Source organism: Lepisosteus oculatus, chromosome 7 (assembly GCF_040954835.1).
Source record: "Lepisosteus oculatus isolate fLepOcu1 chromosome 7, fLepOcu1.hap2, whole genome shotgun sequence".
Lineage (NCBI taxonomy): Eukaryota > Metazoa > Chordata > Actinopteri > Semionotiformes > Lepisosteidae > Lepisosteus > Lepisosteus oculatus.
In genome coordinates this window covers 30243555-30263952 of record NC_090702.1, presented here as the reverse complement: position 1 = coordinate 30263952, position 20398 = coordinate 30243555, and the positions used below count along the sequence as shown (strand labels likewise).

Genomic DNA, 20398 nt, shown 5'->3' with positions numbered 1-20398 from the left:
GACCCCTGAAACTCTTGCTAAGTTAGCTTTAGATTTGTATTAATGTATTAATTCCACATGAGAACTAATATGCAGTCTATTCTCATGACTGAATTTGACAAATGCAAGGAATTATTCTGGGATCATGAATAATGAAAGCTAGAATATACTGTATACTTTTGTATATCCATCCACCCAATTTCTAACCCTTTCATTCAGATCAGGGTTTGTTACAGCAAGCACAGCAAGATGCACCCTGGAAGGATGGCAGACCATCGCAGGGCAGATGCACAGACATGCATACACACTCACAACAGGGCCAGTTTTCCCAGAAGCCAGGTAGCCTACCGGTCTGTTTTTGGACTGTGGGAAGGAGCTGTAGCACCTTGTGAAACCCACGTGGACACAGGGAGAACATACAAATTCCACGTCAATGACACTCCTAGTCTGGAATTGAACCCAGGGCCCCAGCACTGTGGGGCAGCAATGCTGACCACTGCTCCACAGTGCTGCCCTACTTTTGTACTTCTAAAGCTTAAAATGGTTTTAATTTGTGTTCTTAAAATCAGCATTTTGCATTTTTTTACTTCGGATTTTTGTTCTTTATAAATAATAGTATAACTCACAAAGTAAGACTTATAGAAAATATTGCAAATTAATGCAGTGGTGTCTCATGTTAAGGCTATAAATATTGTTTTTGGAAATACGTTTTTCTGCACTTCCTAATAGGAGAAACGTAGCAAGTTAGCACGACATACAGGGTGAATGTCTTATACCTTTTTGTCAAAACACAGTCTGGAAGCACTTGATGCAGCCCCTAATATTTTCCTTAGCCTGAAAATTCAAGCATTTTGTTATTATTTTCAATTTTGTGGAACTTTTTTAACAGTACTGTGTTATAAGAACTTTGTTATAACCAGTAAAAAATGTATTCTCATTGTGAATTTGGAAACTAAAAGTGACATAGTGAAATGTTATTTTCTGATTCTTACTCATACTAACAACTGAGTAAACTGTGAAATTCTAATAGTATTCTTCATGTTTCTGTTTTGTTCTTTAAGTAGAAGAGCATCTTGACTATAGACCTGTGGTAATTCTATTAATGCAAGTTCACTAATTCACAAGCAGTTTTGTTGATCTTACAATTACTACAAAAGAAGTGCTTGCAATATCTTTTATAGTTTGTGAAAATATGTTTGTGTTCTTTGCTCTTTAGAAACTCTCAGCTAAACTAGAAACTTTAGGTTTGGCAAAATTATTTGTCCTTCAGAGCCTTTGAAGTTTTAATGAGACATTATTTGGTTTGTACCGTTTACTCTTGTCAATACAGGTATGTCAGGGTGCTTCAGCAAGATTTACTGTGAGAAACTAGATACATTTCAGTTGTGTTTTTGTCCATAATTCTCAAACTAAAAATAAAGACAATGCAGGTATTGTTTTGTTGGAGGCAAGGTGTTTATTGTATTTTACATGTTTTTAAAAATAAAAATATATGTATCTTTAAGTTTGCAATCTGCACTCTTTGTTGCCAAAAAGAAAACACCTTAATACTTCACAAATGCTTCCTTCATTGTGTGAAAACTATACCAGGAAGCTCATTTGTCCTGTTGTAGCACCTTATCATGGCACTGTAGTAATGTTTGATAGCTTTCTGGAGAGATCTGTTTTGGGAATAGAGGAAGATGCACATTACCGCATGTGTGTAGACCACAGAAGCAGTTATAGAGGATAGAATTTCATTATGATGTTTTTCATAGGTGTGTATTAAATTTCAGTGATTCCAAGTGCCACACTGTGGATATTTTCATTAAAATTTGTTATTTACTTTCAGCTTTCTGTTGTGCACTGTATAGTCACAGGAATTCTACAATTTGATTTAAGTGATTTTAGGTTTTCTACACTAACGTGTACGGTCAGCTCATCCACCACTGTCAAGCCTTGCTGTCATACTTTCATACACTATGTTGTGTTTGTATCATAATGCCGAAATTGATGTAATTTTCTTCCTCTCTCAGGAAGTATATAGTTACAAATGAGAACTACTAAGAAAGAAAGAGAGAGATCCATTGTATAGTTCATAGTATGTATACAGTAAAATGTTACTGGAATTTTTTTCTGTAGTGTAACTCTGCCATGGTAGCACAGCACCACATCAAATTTACCTTTGATGCCCCCTAGTGTTCATACTAAGACATTATTTGGATTTTATATTTTTTGGAGTTGTGAAGACAACCATTCAATATTTTGAAATATGTTCCTTTTATTATATTTTAAACATATTTAAAAGTCTCTCTTTATAATGCCTTACGCTCTGCTGTTGCTCTGTTATCTGTTTCCTGAATATCAGCCCTGCCTTCCGCCCTATACTTCTGGCATAGGTTCTGGGTTACTGCAGCCCTTACAAGGAAGAGGGGGCTTTCTGATAATGGGTTGAGGAGTAGCATCTGATAAAGTGATTGAGTGTGTGGATAGGTACAAGTAAAGGTTCATTTCATGCTGAAAAGTAGAACAACTGAAAAAACAACATTACAGCTGTTAAGCCTTCAGGTGTTAGGCTGAGAGAAAGAGGAAAGTATGCCTATATAAATTACAGCCGAACAAAGGGCCGTGGGAGGGAGAATCTCCCTACAACAGGTGAGAAAGAGTGTCCAAATGAATGGAGATCTGGGGGAGAGGAGTTAAATTTGCAAACAAATAGAGAGATCCTAAAAAGAAAGTCTGGATTTTTTTTCAGCATTGGGATCAACAGCTCTCTGTGAACAGGTATTTTTACCGATCTCCATTTGTTTGGGGGTACTCTTTCTTCTTCCTCTTTAGTACTGCTAATGTATATCTCTGCAGCATTTCTCTCAAGCATGTGAGTATGCAGGTACTGCTCTAGCAATGTATTACTATTAATAATGCTAATAATAATTAACAACAATAATGTTCTCCACTCAAAGTGCTTTACGGGTAATGGTACAAGTCTCCTCTACCACCATCAATGTGTAGCACTACTCCGGATGACTGGATGTACTTGCATTGAGCTGCAATGCTTATGCTATCCAGAATTAAGACAGTTTTAGCAGTTGATGGAGATTCTGCTTAGAAAAAATTCTTTGTTATATTTTAATTGAAAGTACACCAAAAATTGCAAAAGAAAAGTTGGTGTGACACAGCCAAAGAAGATTCCATAGTGAAGATGTTCTTTGTTTCTCAATTCTTTTTGCTAATAAAAGTGTAATTAACCTCCATTGGTTCTTTTTTTCCCGCCAATTTCTAGTAAAAATCTAATCTAGAATTACTGTTTTTTAATATATACGGTATACATGTTGTTCTATATTCCACTAGGGGGCAAACATGCAGTGTTCTGCTAGTGAATTGCTTACATTAATGATTGCTTATCTGGGTCCTTGAAAAGCAGCTACTGCTGCTTCTAGTAGCTTGGTTTTGTATGTTTCAGTTACCGTTGTAGCTGTTGTAGACAAGGTAGTCTACATATTCATGTTCTGTTTACAGTAATTCTCATATTTATATAATGAAAACAGAGTCTAGAGAAATAATTTTCAGTTTACAATAATTACAATTACAGTTAAATATAGCTTATAATAGCACAGAAGTCAGTACACATAAATGTAAAATATAATCTAAAATACGTATTTTACCAGATGTGAAAACAGGAATCTGAGGGACATCTTGTTAACCTCTGTAATAATTAACTTAGGACAAGTGATTATTAGTTTTAGTCTGTTGGGTTGTAGTTGGTAATCCTTAGTTTATGAAACCTGTAAAATATTTCATAGACTTATACATAATTGATTTTTTTTGTTCAGTAATTGTGATTCAGAACTGAAATGACAGTTGATGCTGATCCCCTTACAGTCAGAGTGAAGCAATTGACTCTATCTTGGCAAACTGTACTTTCATCTTGGTTTGGTAAATCTTTGTTCATCTTTGCATCAATATTGTAATACAGACTTTTCAGCAAAAGAAAACACATAGGTAGACATGTTTTTAGCACAGTATTGGAGCAAACAAATATTAATAAAATAGCACCACTCAACAACATAGAATATTTCACAGTATACATCACAAACTCATACATACAGTGTGTCTCAGAGGCATGTGTTCTACAGATGCAGAAACCAAGGGTGCTAACCCAAAATAAAAGAATGACTCAGGACTTAATCCCCCCTTTCTTGAAGATGGATGCCCAAAAATGAATGGAAATCTATCCCCCTATTCTAAAAATGCATCACCTACTAGGAGAAAACATTTTTAGTCTAAGGATTTCACAGTAAAGGATATAAAAATGTTCTTTAATAACTAGGACAGCAAGGTCTCTAGAATAAGTTTAGGGTTACCTAGCCAGAATCTGGTCTCAAGATTAAGAATAATGTCCACTTGCATGGCACAAACTTAGATGAAGTGGAGGGTGATGGTGTTCCTTCTTCTCTGTATCTATTTTATACTGTGTTCTGTTGAATACTCTAATGATTTACCCTGAAGTTAAGTAACCAAAGTAAACCAGAAACCCCCTTTGATCATCTGTGTTTACCTGCTGTAGTTCACTTGACACTTTGAATGATACCTGTGTTTGGATAAGGCTTTGAATAGTGCAATAAAATGTGAAGTGCAAACTTTATACCCTCCCCATCTCATTACAGTATTATTTTTCTTATATACTACTGTGTAATTTAGTTTGGAAGAGATCAAAATTGAATGCTTAATGCTACTTGGAATTTCTGCTGGTGCATAGTATACAGGTTTTAACTTATTCAGTAGTCTGGTAGTGTAAAGGAGTTAAGCAAAAACAGTTTAAATTAATACACAGTGCAGGAATCTTCCTGGAATAGAGAGAGACAGTTTGTCTGTCCAAGGCTAGGCTGTGCCTCCCACATCTAGATGTTTTGCTGGTCTTCTGGGATTTGCTCTTGCATAAATGGATGTAAAAATGTTGAAGCTCAGTAAACACAAAAATCCGAAATGTGAGCTTCATGTTCATCTGTATATACATTTTTTTTTAAATATACCTTTGTATATTTATAAAATTATAATTAAATATAATGCCAATGAATCATTGCAATCTAGAAAACTATAAAACAACTATAAAAGGCATGTGGGAAGCCCTGAAGGCCCTGCGACCATGTGGCAAAAATTGAACTATTTGGCCTCAATGCAAATTGCTATTGCCTAGTGCAAACTAAACACAGGTCATCATCCTTGTAAAACCAACTAGACCATGAAGCAGGGTGATGATAGCATTGGAAATTCTTTTCAGTAGCAAAGACTGGTTTTCATGTTTCATAAATTTTTGTTACACAGATATTTTTCCACTTTAAAGTGTTGTGTATGTTGTGTGAATCAAGAGGAAAAATAATTTCAGTGCATTAAAAAATTTGATCATAATGCACCACTATTTGAAACTGTTCAGCAGAGGTGAATGCTTTTCAAAGGCGCTGTTTGTAAGATATATTCAGTGAAATTCAATTGAATTCCTTTAAGGTGAAGAGTTATTTTATATTTCTTCACAGCAAATGTCTTAGTAATGTTTTGTGTTAGCAAGCAAAAAGACTGAACCCCTTGGTATCTTGCTTAAATGTTTATTAGCATATAACATTTTACATTTTTTTGAATATTCAACTTTTATATTCTTTTTATTTTTTAATTTTGCTGTACAACAAAATATTTCCAAAAGCAGTAAGGATAGGTATGTTAATTCAGTTCCAGAAATTTCAAGATGGAGAATAAAAGTCTGAATATCAGCGTTTGTGGCTGTTGATTTCCAAATATTATTTCAACTGTGTTTCATTCCACAGTGACTGCTTTACATGGACTTGGTGCTTCTCTTCATTGAACGGGGATGATTAATAGTTGTTTTTTTACCTCAGATTAAGAATGTTTAAGAACTTAGTAGTACCTTTATCAGACTCTAGGTCACTATGAAGTGATGCATGTTATTTTGCAAACTGAAATTTGTAACCCTTTTGGAAAACAGCAAAATGACGTGGTGTAAATCTGTAGATTGTCTTTTCAGTATGTGAACAAACCTTGCTTTTTCACTGCAGGAGAGATTTAAAAACTCAGATTTACATTCTGAAATGTAGGCTAGGTGCTAGAATGATAAGGTTATGTAAAACACCTGGGAGACCCTGACTGCCTTCTCCCTCAGGTATTTGTACACTTCGTTGTACATTAAAACAGAGTGTAGACACAAGGACCAAGGTCCTTGGATATAATTAACAAAGGAACAAAGGAAATGTGCTAAAGATGCAATAAAATAAGTGACAATTTGAACAATAAAGTAAACTTGACCTTTACTTAATAGTTCAGCTTCGAAAATAAAACCTGAAGGAATATAAGACAGAGGAAATGAAGTGGGGATGTATGTTATACATTTCATAAAGATTTACCTTGAGACTTTCTTGATTTGTCTAACACTGATTTGCCTCCCATGTGCACATCTTGACAATCGCCTTTGAAATTCTTCTCAGAAGCTTTTCTGACCTGTTTGGTGAGAAAAAGTAACGGGAAAATCTCAGGGATTCACATGGTATAGAAAATTTGTCTATAGTTTGCACAGTGTGCTGACTGAATGTAAAGCTGATCATAAAGTATGTGAAATGTTTAATATTCTGTTATCCAAAATTAGTAATTTCTTCAGTTTTGAGATTATTAATACTGAAAGGAATGTTTTGTTAATTCCTGTAGGAAGATCCGGACTACCGAAGGCCAATAGAAGACTACCATGGGTCAAGAATGGTAGAATTCAGGTAAAATTGTCATATTCAGCCCAAATGCTGACTTCTGAAATAACTTTTATTGATTCAAAGTGTTTTATTCTTGTATGAGTTGACCGCTTCTGAATATGGTTGAGAAAGTAAGCATTTTGCAAGACGTGGATACGCACTAGTGGTTGTGTTTCTTGTTTGTATTGGTTGTTTTAATGCTTGTCGTTATTCCACACAAACCTTTTTAAACCCAGATTGGCATCCTCTTGCTTCATCTTTAAAGATATATAGGCACATAGCATCCTGAAAACACATGCTGTCATGACAGCTGCTGCTTTTTTCTCTTTGGAACGAGAGCAGCATGGCTCAGATGCCAACGCTGGGATAGACAACACTCACTGAAATTGCCCTGCTGACTGTAACTGTGCTTTTCTCAGTTTTGATAATGATAATTTAGTACCCCGAACAGTGACTCTACATCATACATTGTAAGCAGATGCTTTTGTCAGAAATATCCAGTAAGGTTTCATTTGTGTAAGCTTTTTTATCATTTAATCTTTGTTTCCTGCAGGAAAATTTTATGAATTAATATTTATGTGTAACTATAGGTTTTTAGTTTAGCGAACTTTAATTGTAGAAAACCAAATTTTTTACACATAAAACTCACTTATAATGTGTAGTGAAACATTGTCACTTTTAAAACTCTCCTGTTCATTCCTTTCAATAGCTCTACTTTTCTGATATTATTCTAGTATACACATGCTTTAAAGAACATTAAAGCTACTCTCAAGAAAAGGAAAATAATTAAGTGATAGTTCAGGTCAGAATATTTTCCAAGTAGGTTATTTTGTGAGCATTTCTTTTTCAACGTAGTGCTTTTCATCCAACATACTCAAATTGATTCACATGTAGGAGATCCACTTTATCTGCTACTAAATTAAAGTAGCCATTTGTATAATACAGCAGATCAGGTAGATTAGTTAGAAATCACTTGATTTTAAATTACTTAGTTGAATTAAAGGAGATATTTAGAGAAATCTGATTGTTGAAGCCTTAATTAGAATTTAACTAGTTAACTTTCTACACTTATTAACAGTACATTTGTTTTAGTTTTTTTCTTAGTTTCCTGTAGGTAGCCAGTAAAATCACATTTTCCAGTTGTTTTTAAATGCATTGAGTCGCATTAAAGTCCCAGTAAATCGGTTTAGAGTCAAAATACAGATCGGTCTGTGTTGTGAGCAGGACAAGTGGACCGCATATTATGCTGGGGGCACTTATGACACATTCATTTTTAAATCCTTCTTTACATCAAAATGAGTCAATTTCCAATAAGGTCCATTTTTTTCAAAGAACGAGTTCAGAATCTCAAATGCCCTAGAAATGCTTGTACCTGATATGGCATTTACTTTATTACAGATTTTATTTCTCTCTAATAAATCCTGTTTTGCCTAGCCTGATGTTCTACATGTAGCTCAGAAAGTGTACATGATCATAGGTTCTTAGAGCACCTATGCTGATTTAATATGTCCTAGAGGTGCTCTGTGGAGGTCCTGTTGAGTCAGAATGGTAACAAGGCCATAACCAGCACATTGTGCCGGGCAAGAAAAGTCAGACAGGTCAATGTGACGTGTCCATTACACAAATGCACTATACCAAAACACACATATTAAATGTAGTTATAAGAGAATAATTACATATTATTCTTTTCCTCACTACACAAAGTAATATGCAGCATTTGGGAATACAACATTAGCTCTATAACATTTCACAGGCAAAAATCCATCATTAACTGATATCCATTCACACTGTAATGCAGTGCATATTATGGCATCTCTGCCTGGTCTACACGTGTAACCCATGTGAATGATCACTTTCATTGCGTCTCTGTCTATCTTTTGTCTGTCAGAACAGACTGAGCTGTGATTTCTCACTGATCACAACTCAAAAACAGTTTGTGTTTGAGTTGTTTGAGTTTAGGGTGTCATTGTGCCCAAGAATGACATGTTGACCTATCCTAGTTATTCAACATCAAGTCAAAGTATGTAGAAGGCTCTGATACTTTATTCTGGAGCAGCCATCTCCAACTCCTCTGTATGGGAGCTGGTTTCGCCAATGTGCTGTCTAGGTGTCTATTTAGCAGTCTGTAATGCATAACAATGTCAATCCCACAAATGCCTCTAAAGGATGTACTTCCATGGAGGTATGTACATTTTGCCGCCCTGGCCACTGTCATTCATGACTTGAACCCACCTGAATATATTGCTACTGCAGGTGTCACCAGACACCCTCAGCTTCCCAATGGCTTCTTCCCTTTTCGTCTGTGCCACTTGGGGCCGCCCTGGTCAGTGCATGTAAAGGTTTATTCCATGCTGAAAAGATAAGAAAGGAAATCCAACGTTCGGCTGTGGAGCCTTCTTTGGGTGCGAGATCCGAAGAAGGCTCCACAGTTGGAATGTTGCGTTTCGTTTCCTTCTCTTTTCAGCATGGAGTAAACCTTTACTTGTTTCTTTGTGGCTTGCGCATGCTGACGCAGGTATCTACTCGAACTACATGGTTAGTGCATGTTTTCTTCAGCTTCCACAAGTCACAGGTGCAGCAACACATGAGCACCACAGTTACACCTACATTTGTGTGTCTGCAAACCAAGTGATTGAAAATTGATTTTTCAAAAATGAAGTGCATGAAAAGGTTTTACTGATTTGTAAATGTGCATTTTTGCAATGAAAAATTTTGCAATTAAAATCATTTCCATTTTTAATGCTTTTTAGTCTAAAATGGTCTTCAAAATGGGAGTCTTCTATGTTCTGCCTTTTGAACTTGGCAGACATCAGGCAGAACTGGACAAGAGCCTCTTTTAAAGACGGAGAAGGCAGTAACCCAAGGAAAACAATGTAGTGGTTGGCAGTGAATTATAGTTTTCAAGCAAGTCTTGTATTTGTGGATTTTTCTTTCATAAACGAAGTTTGGAAAATTGCTGCTTGGCACATTTTTTTTTTAATTGCTTAAACTGTCAGAAAAATAAACAGGGCCGCCTTCAAAAGGGAAAGTTAGTGTAGAAGCAAGAAAATAAGTACTTTTAATATTTTTTGAAAGCAGCGTCTTATAACTGGAATGATCTGGAATACGTTTAATGAAAGAATCCAGGAAAATGTATGTAGTCTGTGGCTACACATAGTCTGGTTGTAAAATTAAAAGCATGTTTTATTTGCTTCTTACAGTCTTTCCTTGGCTTATAACACCACTAGCAGGCAACATTTAGGAATGTGGGAGATTACATGTTATGATTTAAACTGTCTTGCACGCTTTTTTAAGCTTTGATTTAGAATTTTGGGCGTGCTTCACTTTTGCAATTTCATAAGTTTTGAAGACCAAAGAAAATCATTTTTGTAACTTTTTGAAGAACTAATCCATAAAATACTGCATTGCATTAAACATTTTAAAAATGTGAATCACAAGTTTTTGGATTATGCATGACTTTTGAACACGCTTATGTCTGATGGAGTAACTTGAATCATGCACGTGAATATCTTTTACCTTGTTCCTAAGCTAGTCTAGATCATTTTTGGCAATCTCTTTTATATAGTGCTTGTTAAAAATGTGCATTCCTAATACTAATGGGTCTCCATGCTTCAGAAACCTGAATAGAAATCTAGGGTGAATCAGAAAGAAAACCCTATAGATGTTTGTCACTTAAACAGATTTGTTAAACTATATCTACATGAATTTAACACAATAATTCATCTTGAATTAGCTTTTTTGTATCAATTGTACAATTGTATTTGGGTAGTAAATTTGCCTTATAACTTCTTTATAAGTATCAGTACAAATATCAGATAATGCTGTTACGTACTGTATTAGGGGCCCAGGATCATATTGTGATGCCATATAACATATCCAGTATAGTCAGGAATGAAAACTAGTATTAAACTTTAAAACTACCATTGCAAAATCCATAAATAAGTAAGTTTCCTTCTAAAAAAGTACGGATGTATCATCTTACAACAGTACTTATGCATTAGAAGTAAAACATAACTGTTTATATTCTACCCACGGAATTCTGCTCTTACTCCATTTCACACCATTTCTATATTTTAGTTGCATTATTTTATATACACCTATGGTTACATTTACTTCTCAACACAAATTTAAAATTAAATCAGACTGTAATCACATTACAGCTTTATTAAACTGAACACATGATAAGGAAGAGAAATTATTTTCTACTTCTTTCCTTATTTATATACAAATTAAACATATTTCTCAGAGGTCAGGGAGGCCATCTCTGCTTGATTTAGCCAATAAAGGAAAGTTTATACACGCAGCATTATCATCTTTTTTTTTGCAAAGAAATGCTCATGATGCTCATTTTGAATACTGTCCACAATATTCTTGATTGCTCCGTCTCCTTATCCTCTCAGTATGCGCAGAAGTCTCTCTGCAGACATGAACATAGAGTTCCATCTTCTCTGAGTTGGTTAAATGAACTGCAGGTTGTTTTCAGCTTTAACGATTCCTGATGCAGTACTATATTGTCCAGTGTTATTCTATTGAGTTTGGCACTTGGCAAAAGTGGACCTAGATTGCTTTTTATAGGTGTCGTTGGATTCTGCCTGTACCTGTAATGGATTTACAGATGTGCACAACATTGGTGTTTGTGTAGCTGATACACAAGACTGTATTTGTTCAGATGTTCAGATCACTAGCTAATTTAGCCACAGTAATGTGCAGGGAACTTTCTCCCTTTACAACTTTTCATAATGTTTTGGCAGTAAATTATAACAATGTATTGACTTTATTTAATGTTATAAACTGATCAGATTATTGTAAAAACGAAAATATTTTCTCTGCACTAAAAAAAAATTACCATCTTTCAAGAAATATATGCAAATACCTATACGTAAATAATGATGTCTCTGACTGTGGATTTGTCGAGCCCCTGAATTTTAGAAATGGTTTACAACCTTTTTGCACACAGGCATCATTAAGGAGGTCTTCAAGAATATCCTTTGAGAAGCACATGTTTCTAGATTCTTTGTAGGGAACCTCACTGTGATGATGAGAGCCAACGTTTGTAGGTTTTATAAAGGGCAGGGCTGTCCCAGATCGGCACTAATAGTGTAATAAAGTATTCACATAGCTTGTCCTAGTAACCCATTTAATTGAATTGATTTAACTAAGGTGGTGTTAATATTTTCACACAGGAACATTGGATGTTGGATGACTATATCAAATAAATGAATCTATCACCAAACTTGGTGTTATTTGTTAATGTAGACTCCCTTTATATATGTCTAGGACCCACATGAAGCTTTTGTAACATTCAGAAGTGAAAATATGCAAAAATTCAGCACATCTGAAAGGGGCCGAATGCTTTTTCATAAAACTGTGTATATCACTTTTCTTCCCATTGCTTCTACTGGATTAATACATAGAATGGAAACCACTTCATCCAGCAGCCTCACGATATGAACAGTTCAGGCTGAAAAGTGTTTCACCAGTTTAATTACGGGGAACTTTAGGAAGTTACATAGAGTTGTCTTTTGCCAGGACACTGGGTTTAATAGCTCTTTTGGAAAAAGTTGTGAATTCATTAAGAACCTAAAGTAAAATAGTTCAGATAGTTTAGATCTCTGTAGTTTGTGACTCATGTTTTTCCCTGCTGTTGAGATAAAAAAAAATAAGTGTTGTCTGCATTTTGGAGAATGTTTAGTGACTTCATTAGTGTGGGTTTTAAATACAGTATTTTGTACATAACTCATTAATATTAGCCTTAGTATGCTCACTTTTTTTCTTTTAATGCTTTATTCGTGCACTGCAAAACATGAAACTGGACACCTTCGTAAAAGTCTTCAAAATGATTTTCCATCATTTGTGCAAATTGTCTTGTTTTTTCTTGAACCATATCCATAGTTCACTATAACAAAATATGTGACATTTGACATGCATATCTGGACTTGACAGAGCCCTGTCAGTAGAAGCTTTGAAGATTGTACAGAAACAGATCCATTGATTATTCTGTTGTGTATGTCTCCATACACATAAGGGTGAGTCATGAATTCCCCTTAGGTCTTTACAACTCCAAAGGATCTTTTTTTTACATGCTGTCCATTAAGCAGTGTAACCCAGTGGGCGGTTTTGAATATTGAACAAATTAATGTTCAAGGAGACGGTTATTTTCTTGAACTGTCCATACAGACAAAACAAGATTGAGATACAGTGAACCATAACCTGTGTAAAGTGAAGTTGCAGATTTCTGGAAAATAGAGGTCTATTCATAGAAGTATTTATTTTGATTAGTAATGGCAAACCAGAAGAAAAGGTCTGCTATGATGTGTTTTTAACTTACATGGTGTAACTTAAGCAAAATAGAGATGAAGGATAAAATGAAAAAAGTATAAAGGTCTTTTCAAAGGATTCTGTTGAGTAAAGGAAATATATCCTTTAGTATTAAGTGTTGTGAAATGTCTGTGAACCATTAACCTCACCAGGATGAAGGAAATTGTACATCCTGTGACTTACATTGAATGGAAAATAACACCATGGAGGACCTGTGAATTATAAACATTTCTGGGTGGTGAGAGTCAAGGAAATAAAAATTCAATTATTCAATCAATACTAGCAGCTAAACTATCAAGAATATTTTACTGTCCTTCTTGCCTTTGTGAATATATGATGTTAAAGAACAGCAATAAAATTATTTTATAAAAAATACAAAAATAGTGAAAGATTCCTAAAATCATAAAGTGCATACTAAAGATTTAAGATGTCAGCCACTTCACAAAAACTTGATTCTTACCTGTATTTCTTACAAGAATGCAGTAGGGGGCAGTAGTGTCCTGCAATGGAAAACCATCAAAGGCCCTGTTAATTTCAATTTTCTTAAGTTGAAAACCAAGCTTGATTAAATATAAAAAATGAGAAAGCAATAAGCTATGATTTATGTGTTTTTTTGGTGCACTGTGCTCCTGAGTATATTTCAGTTCCAATAAATTAAACACCTTCCAGAATAGGGACAATTCTACAAATTTCCACTTTTTTCTGTTGCCTTCTCCTGTAGGTTATAGTCCATATATTGTTATTAATTTAAAAATGCATCCCATCTGTTTTGTTTAGATATTAGATTGATATTTATGCAATGAAATGTTAAATTAATTTTTCATAATTTTATTTTAAAATAGAATATGTTAAATAGTTTACTGGGATAAAATGTTTGGCTTTTGTCATTGATTTGTATTCTAAACAAACCACGTCCTTACCCACCATGCCGTGTGTGTCCTACCCTGACATTAGCCATCCTGAAATATTTGTTTCTGTTAATTTCCTCGATGGGAAGTGGTTAAATCAGTATTTTTCTAAGTTCTTTACTTTGTATCTCAGTTACATCATTTTTTTTACACTCTTCATCTCTGTAACTGTTTTTGCTTTGCCAAAATTGTATGAAGGCAAGTAAAATTCCTATCTCTGAAAAGCAGGGGAACAAGGCTGATGACCTGCGTGGAGGGGATTTGAGGGCACCCAACTGGGCCCAGCTTTCAGCTATTAGTGTGGTCGGGAGGTGGATGGCCTAACCCTGGTTGGGTAGCCTTCAGGAAATGCTGGCAGGAAGTCTTAGGAGAGGAACTCCCAGGAGCACAGCTTGATTACACTGGAAGGGCTTCACAGTGACCCTGCACGGAGGTGCCAAAAAACCAGCCAAGCAGCTAAAGTCATATTATATGGTTGCAACCTGGAGCTTAATTGACTTTTGCTGAATTTGGCATGCATGTTCATACAGTTTCAGTACTGAGCGAAAGGGAAGCGGTGAAGTGCACCAGTGCTGTGCATAGCAGGGGGAGACAGTGACAGCAGTGGCCAATCTGCTTGCTCCTTTGTCTAGTTTGTGACCTCATAAGGATAAGTTTAGATAGTAAAAACAAAGACACCTTTTTCCAGAGCTGCACCTTATGCTTTACTGCAGACCCCAGAACTGACCTGTCCATTATTTAGTGCTTGAATGACCCAAGCACATTTTGGTAGCGGTTTCATTAATGGAGTCATTTTTTTCTTAGAAGACATTTTAGGGTAGGCCTTCAGATAAAGGGGAGCTGCAATGTTACTTCTATATTTCAGTGTTAGAAAGAATCGGCATTGATGAGTGCGTTTCAAAATACAATAAAAGAAAAGCGAGCACAGTGTTATGAATAATTACATTTGAAAATATTTTTGATTTTACTAGAATATTCATCATTTGTAAATAACATTGCTTTATGTAAATAATTAGTGTTATCTTGAATTTTCTTGACCAGGATTTACTGGAATGATTCTGTAAATCGTTAAAAAGGAACATGCGACAAAAAAAGGTCTAGAAGTTTTTTGTGGGGGGAGTTTGAATTGACCTGGGAGAGTAACGGACAGAGTTTGAGCATGGAGGGATTCAACGTGTTTTAAAGTCATTTTATACTTGCGAACAGGATTTATACGATATATATTTGGATTTACTGTTCATTGAGGGATATTTAACTTTGCTTCTTGTTCATCAGTTTTGGTGGACATGAATTGAAAGGGAAATCCTAGAAACAACAATCTACATGACAGTGACGGAAGCCCATTGAAAGATAGGGACTCTTGGATAAGTGAACTTTTGTGTTATTTCTTTATTCATTATAAGTTATGGTATTTATTGTAAATATATTTATAAATATATTTAAAATAATCGCTGACTGCTTTTATTTTTCTGTATCGTATACAGTAATGTATAAAACCTTCAATTTACATTGCAAAATAGACCACATTTCTGGATTTGTGCAGCACCATATTCTGTAATTCATAAAGAGGCAACCAAACTTCTGAGGTGAGTTTACATTGTAAAAAGGCAGGCTCTTTAAAAACCTCTTCCAGTGTCTGCTGCACAATCTGCACTTATTCCTCCTATACTACGTTACATTAGTTATTATAGTGACTAGTAAGCAGAAAGGGCCGCTTCACATCACAATTTGCACACACTCTCGTTCTTGCCTGTGGCAACATGGCGAGGTACAGTGCAAATTTCATGATTTGTGTGGAATTTGTAAAATTTTGCGATACCATCAATTAATTTATTTTGTTACTGAGATTTAAAAACCAGCTGAGAAATTGGAGCTGCAGTTCCCCTTTTAGGTGCAGTTATCTTATGGTATGATTTTATGCCTTTAACTGCACACTGTTGACTTCAGAATAGGTTATGTTCCAAATCCAGGTTCATACCTTAAGTTGTTCTTAAGCCAAAACCAAGTTTCCTGTAATGTGATGAGCTCTGTAGCACCACATCTTTTTTCATAATTATTGTTGACTGCATTGGTATGGAAGGTATTACAAATTCCAGAATTCTTTCTTTGTCCCTAGTAGTTATTCCAGTAGATAAATGATTAAGGCCGTTCTGAGATGGCATTTCACCTTTTCCATACCTTTTTATGATATCCACATTCATTTAAAACATTATTGCCCTTCATTTTTAGGATTTAATACATCTTTGTCACTTTCCGCTTGTGCCACTATTTTTATGGGCTTGGAGTACTCAAAATAACAAAATCCCAAGGCAAAATCTGTATATCAACATAAACAAAACCACACTGTCCCTGAGTGAGTCACTGTATCCAGTAGCCTTGAGGCACATCGTCTCGCACTAGTGAGTGGTCCTCAGTTGGGTGTTCATTTATTCTGAGTGCCTTTGCTGTCCTACCATGTGAAATTCTTCTCATTTTTTATGGGAGCTAGTTTGTATGCAGAGATGTTTACATCTCAATTGTCTGTATGCTTAGGACCAAGTTTACTTTAATAACGTTGCTACATTTTTGTAGTTTTGGAATCAGCATTATAAATCTATCTGTAGATCTACAAATCTACATTTTATGCATTATGAGTCGGACATTTATCAGCTTAAAAATTATCTCTGATATCATGAACAAAAGTAATAGTAGAATTAAAACTAGTATTTTCAATATGGTAAATAATTAATTTTCTGACAGTTATTGTTTTAATGACAGTTTTCTTGTACCTTATGGTTACATAAAGTCAAATACTTTTCTGTCTCCTCTGATTTTCTTCAGATGCCTTAAATCTACTTAAAGAGCTGTGATGTGCTTATGTTCCCTTTATATTCAGTAAAAGGATGTGATCCTACTCCTATGTCTTTGCATGTTTCTTCTGGTTGGAGTTCTTCATCTTTCATCTTCCCCAGACACCCAACAAGGATACATGCCTGAGCTATCTTAGCAGCACCTGTCCTGAGTAAATAAACACTAGTGCTTTTAGTCTGGACCTGGATACATGTAAGCCAAGGTAACAGTGGTTATATACTGACTGAGCTATGTGGGGTATGTGCTTTAGGCAGTTGTTCTCCTATCTTGACAGTACTGCACTTTCTCTAATTGATTGTTGACATAGTAAAACAAACCCATTTTATAGACAATAGTTTATATGTATATCACGTATAAATATTTAGTGCCTTCCTGATTAATTTGTACCCCTATGACATAAATCTTTCTATATCTTTTTTTCTTATGTACTGGCTAATGTCTTGCTTGAAAAAAAAATATTATACTCTAATTTTAATAGCATTGCACAGCATGGGGAAAAGCCATATTTGTCATCAGTATGTAATTTGTGTACAGAAAACACAAGGGTCACAGTATTCACAGCCCAGTAGTTAGTAGTTAGCTACTTCTTTGTTGATTTAGATGTATGCTTTGGATTATTGTTAGACTAAAATGTCCATTTTCAGCCAGGCTTGAGTTTCTTGGCTAAAGGAACCAGGTGTGCAAAACTGTCCTAGTACATGTTGGAATTTGCGATTTCCCTAGGGCTCCAGGACTCTGGACCCATCTAGACCCACCTCCGTATTTCTCAATAGCCACGCCGAAAAAAGTTTCATTTGATCATGAGACATCGGTTCCATTACATCATCCAGATGTAGTTTTGGCAAATGTAGAGTTGTCTCTTTGTGGTTTGTCTTTGCATCCCAACCATGAACGTGGTGCTCATGCAGGCAGCCTTGAATGGAAGTTTTCAACACTTTGGCTCCTAAAGCTGCCAGTTTGTGCAGGAGATCAGAGAACAGTTTATTTTAGATTTGCAGTTGCCTCCTGAATAACATGCCTCTCAGCCTGTTTTCATAGCGATTTCAGCTTTTTATCAAGATACACTTGTATCTTCCTCCTGGCATAGTTACCACTATAGCTGTAGCCTTATTCTTTAAATAACTGACACTACACTGGAAGGTAATAGTTACCATTAAGATTACAACAACGGGAGATTACATTTAGTCAAAGCATGTTATGGACCAAGTTAGGGTAGGAAGGCTTGTTATACTTAAGTTGGTCCGGCCTCGGCACCAGTTTCATGATTTCATATTTTTATTAATGGTTTTGTTAATATTCAGGTTATAGTAAATAGGGTTCAGGGACCCTGTAATGGAGGATTAATGTGTCGGTCTTGCAACACTATACTACTATAATAGGAAACTTTCGGAGGCCTTTATATAGTTCTAGAGGTTTCAGTTGTGCTTAGAAAATAAAAGGATTGCTTAGAATTGTGAATAAATGTGATGCTCATGTTTTTTGGAAAGTCCAATTTTTACAGGTACCGTATGACTTTGCTCTGTGCAGTGCTACTATAATTATAGTACAGTCTATTTAGAATTTTTAAGCAAGGTCCAGAATGCAATTTGTAACTCATTCTGTTATATATTTGGTGTTTATTCAATGTTCCCATTAACTCATTTGTTTTTTTCCCTGTTTCATTGGGGGTATTAATACATTTGCAGGAAACACTGTATGCTGATATTTACTTGCACATTATGTTTATTGTGTCTTTATGGTAGGGGTGCATTATTATTGATAATTATTGAAATAGTGCTTGTAGAAAGTATAACCTACATTTTTTTTCTGTACACTTAAATTAAGCATTTCAAAACCAAAGACTGCATGATCACACCCGTTTCTGTTTCATTACAGTGACAAAATACCTACAAACACCATAGATTAAGACAGTTTATGGTGTGTGAAATTAAGCATTCCACTGGACGTATTAATTTTCATTGATGATTGAGATCTGGGGGTCATTTGTGCCAGTTAAGAACATGGATGTCGCTCTTAATTAAACCATGTGCTGGCCACTGGGGGTAGTCTATTTATTCAACTGGTAGTTCTTAATATTTTGACATGTAAACTTTTTTAATCAAATATAGCCTCTATAATCATATTTGGAAAGGGTAGAATGTTTTACATTCTAGTTTATTACCTCATGTTTTGAGAGGATGGCTGTTGCTTTGAAGAATCAGATAATTGGTAATAACCTTATTAAATCATGTTTGGAGAGTGCTTTAATCAAATATAGTTTTTGCATAGGTCAGGTTTGGAAAATTTGACCTTATGATTAAAACAAGTGTAAAAAGATATCTGCATGAGATTCCCATGGTGTAATCAAGTAAAAATGTTTGTCAATATGGGCTGATGTTTAGCAGATTGCTAAAGGATGAAAGAAAATAGAGATGTGAAAATAGTTAAGCCTACTCACAATTTATTCGTTCAGAAAAATAATACATGTATTTTTTTCAGTGCCTCTTCCTGACATGATAAGAATGATTTTTAAGGGATTTCTTTGCGGTATACCATATTTGTTTAGGAACACCTACACCTTTGTATGTGAGCTTAAAAATTAATCAAGTTTTGTATTTTGTGGCTACATCTTTCTTTAAAGTGGCTTTTACTTCTATCAATTGGACTACAACATCCTGTCTCAGAAGTTTATGAAACATAGAAATTGAATCACCCACAAGAAAGTAGCCTGATTGATGGTTCGAATTTAACTTTGTGTGGGGGGTCTCTGAAACGTGCTTCATGGATGTTAGCTTGGTTGAGTAGGCCAACAGATAAATACATGTCTTTCAAACAGGGTACAGATTGGAATCCAAGTGTGAGATGCAATGTTAGAACTTACAGCTATAATACACCCAGTTCAGATTTTAAGTAGCCAGTGGCATAGCAGTCCCTTTAATAATGATAAAAAGGAGTTAAACCCTGGTTGTGATTTGGTTTGGGAACTGGAACAGTAATTTCCTGAAAGGATGTATTCTTTATGATTATCAAACTAGAAATTGTAACTTCAAAGCTTGTAGTTAAACCCACACAGTGTAACAGAAGACAGTCTTTGTGCCTGGCTTGACATGTATGTCTACTACCTTTCTGTAAAATTTGCAAGTTAATTTTAAGTCTACATATATGGTTATTATGCATAATAGTTCAACTTTGGATTTTACATACATTTAAAGGATTAGATTGTATCTGCCATGATGACTGTTGTAAAAATTATTTTAAAAAAAATCCTATTATTAAAGTTCATTTTACAGTGTCACAGTTTAGTATTCTGTGGAATTCATTAGGGTCTACTAACGTTGAGTTACATTGTAATGTTAAATATTTTCCTGGATTAAGTTTAGATTTCATATGAAGATAAAAGGTGTGTTGAAAATGCATTAAAAATAAAATGCATTTTTAAAAAAGTTGAAAACTCATAGTTTTAGTAAACTTCAAAATAAAACCGTAAAAAGTATCAAAGGTGTAATGTTGCTTTTCCCATGTACTCTTCTTTGAACAAAATAGACACTTTATACTGTATATCTTGTAAGAAATATACACATTTATGTGGGCTTCCCTAGTGCAAATTTCTTTCTCACTTAATGTGGTTTGTTTGTT

At 35.0% G+C, this 20398-nt stretch overlaps 1 protein-coding gene across 5 annotated transcripts in view; it reads left to right on the top strand.

Moving 5' to 3' along the window:
- pphln1 (periphilin 1) overlaps positions 1–20398 on the top strand; it is a 93629-nt gene that overhangs the window by 14437 nt on the left and 58794 nt on the right. For all 5 annotated transcript variants that reach the window (XM_015338994.2, XM_069192371.1, XM_015338996.2 and 2 more), the window contains exon 5: positions 6670–6731. In XM_015338994.2, the coding sequence (XP_015194480.1) occupies positions 6670–6731 (62 nt within the window). The remainder of the gene's footprint in view (positions 1–6669; positions 6732–20398) is intronic.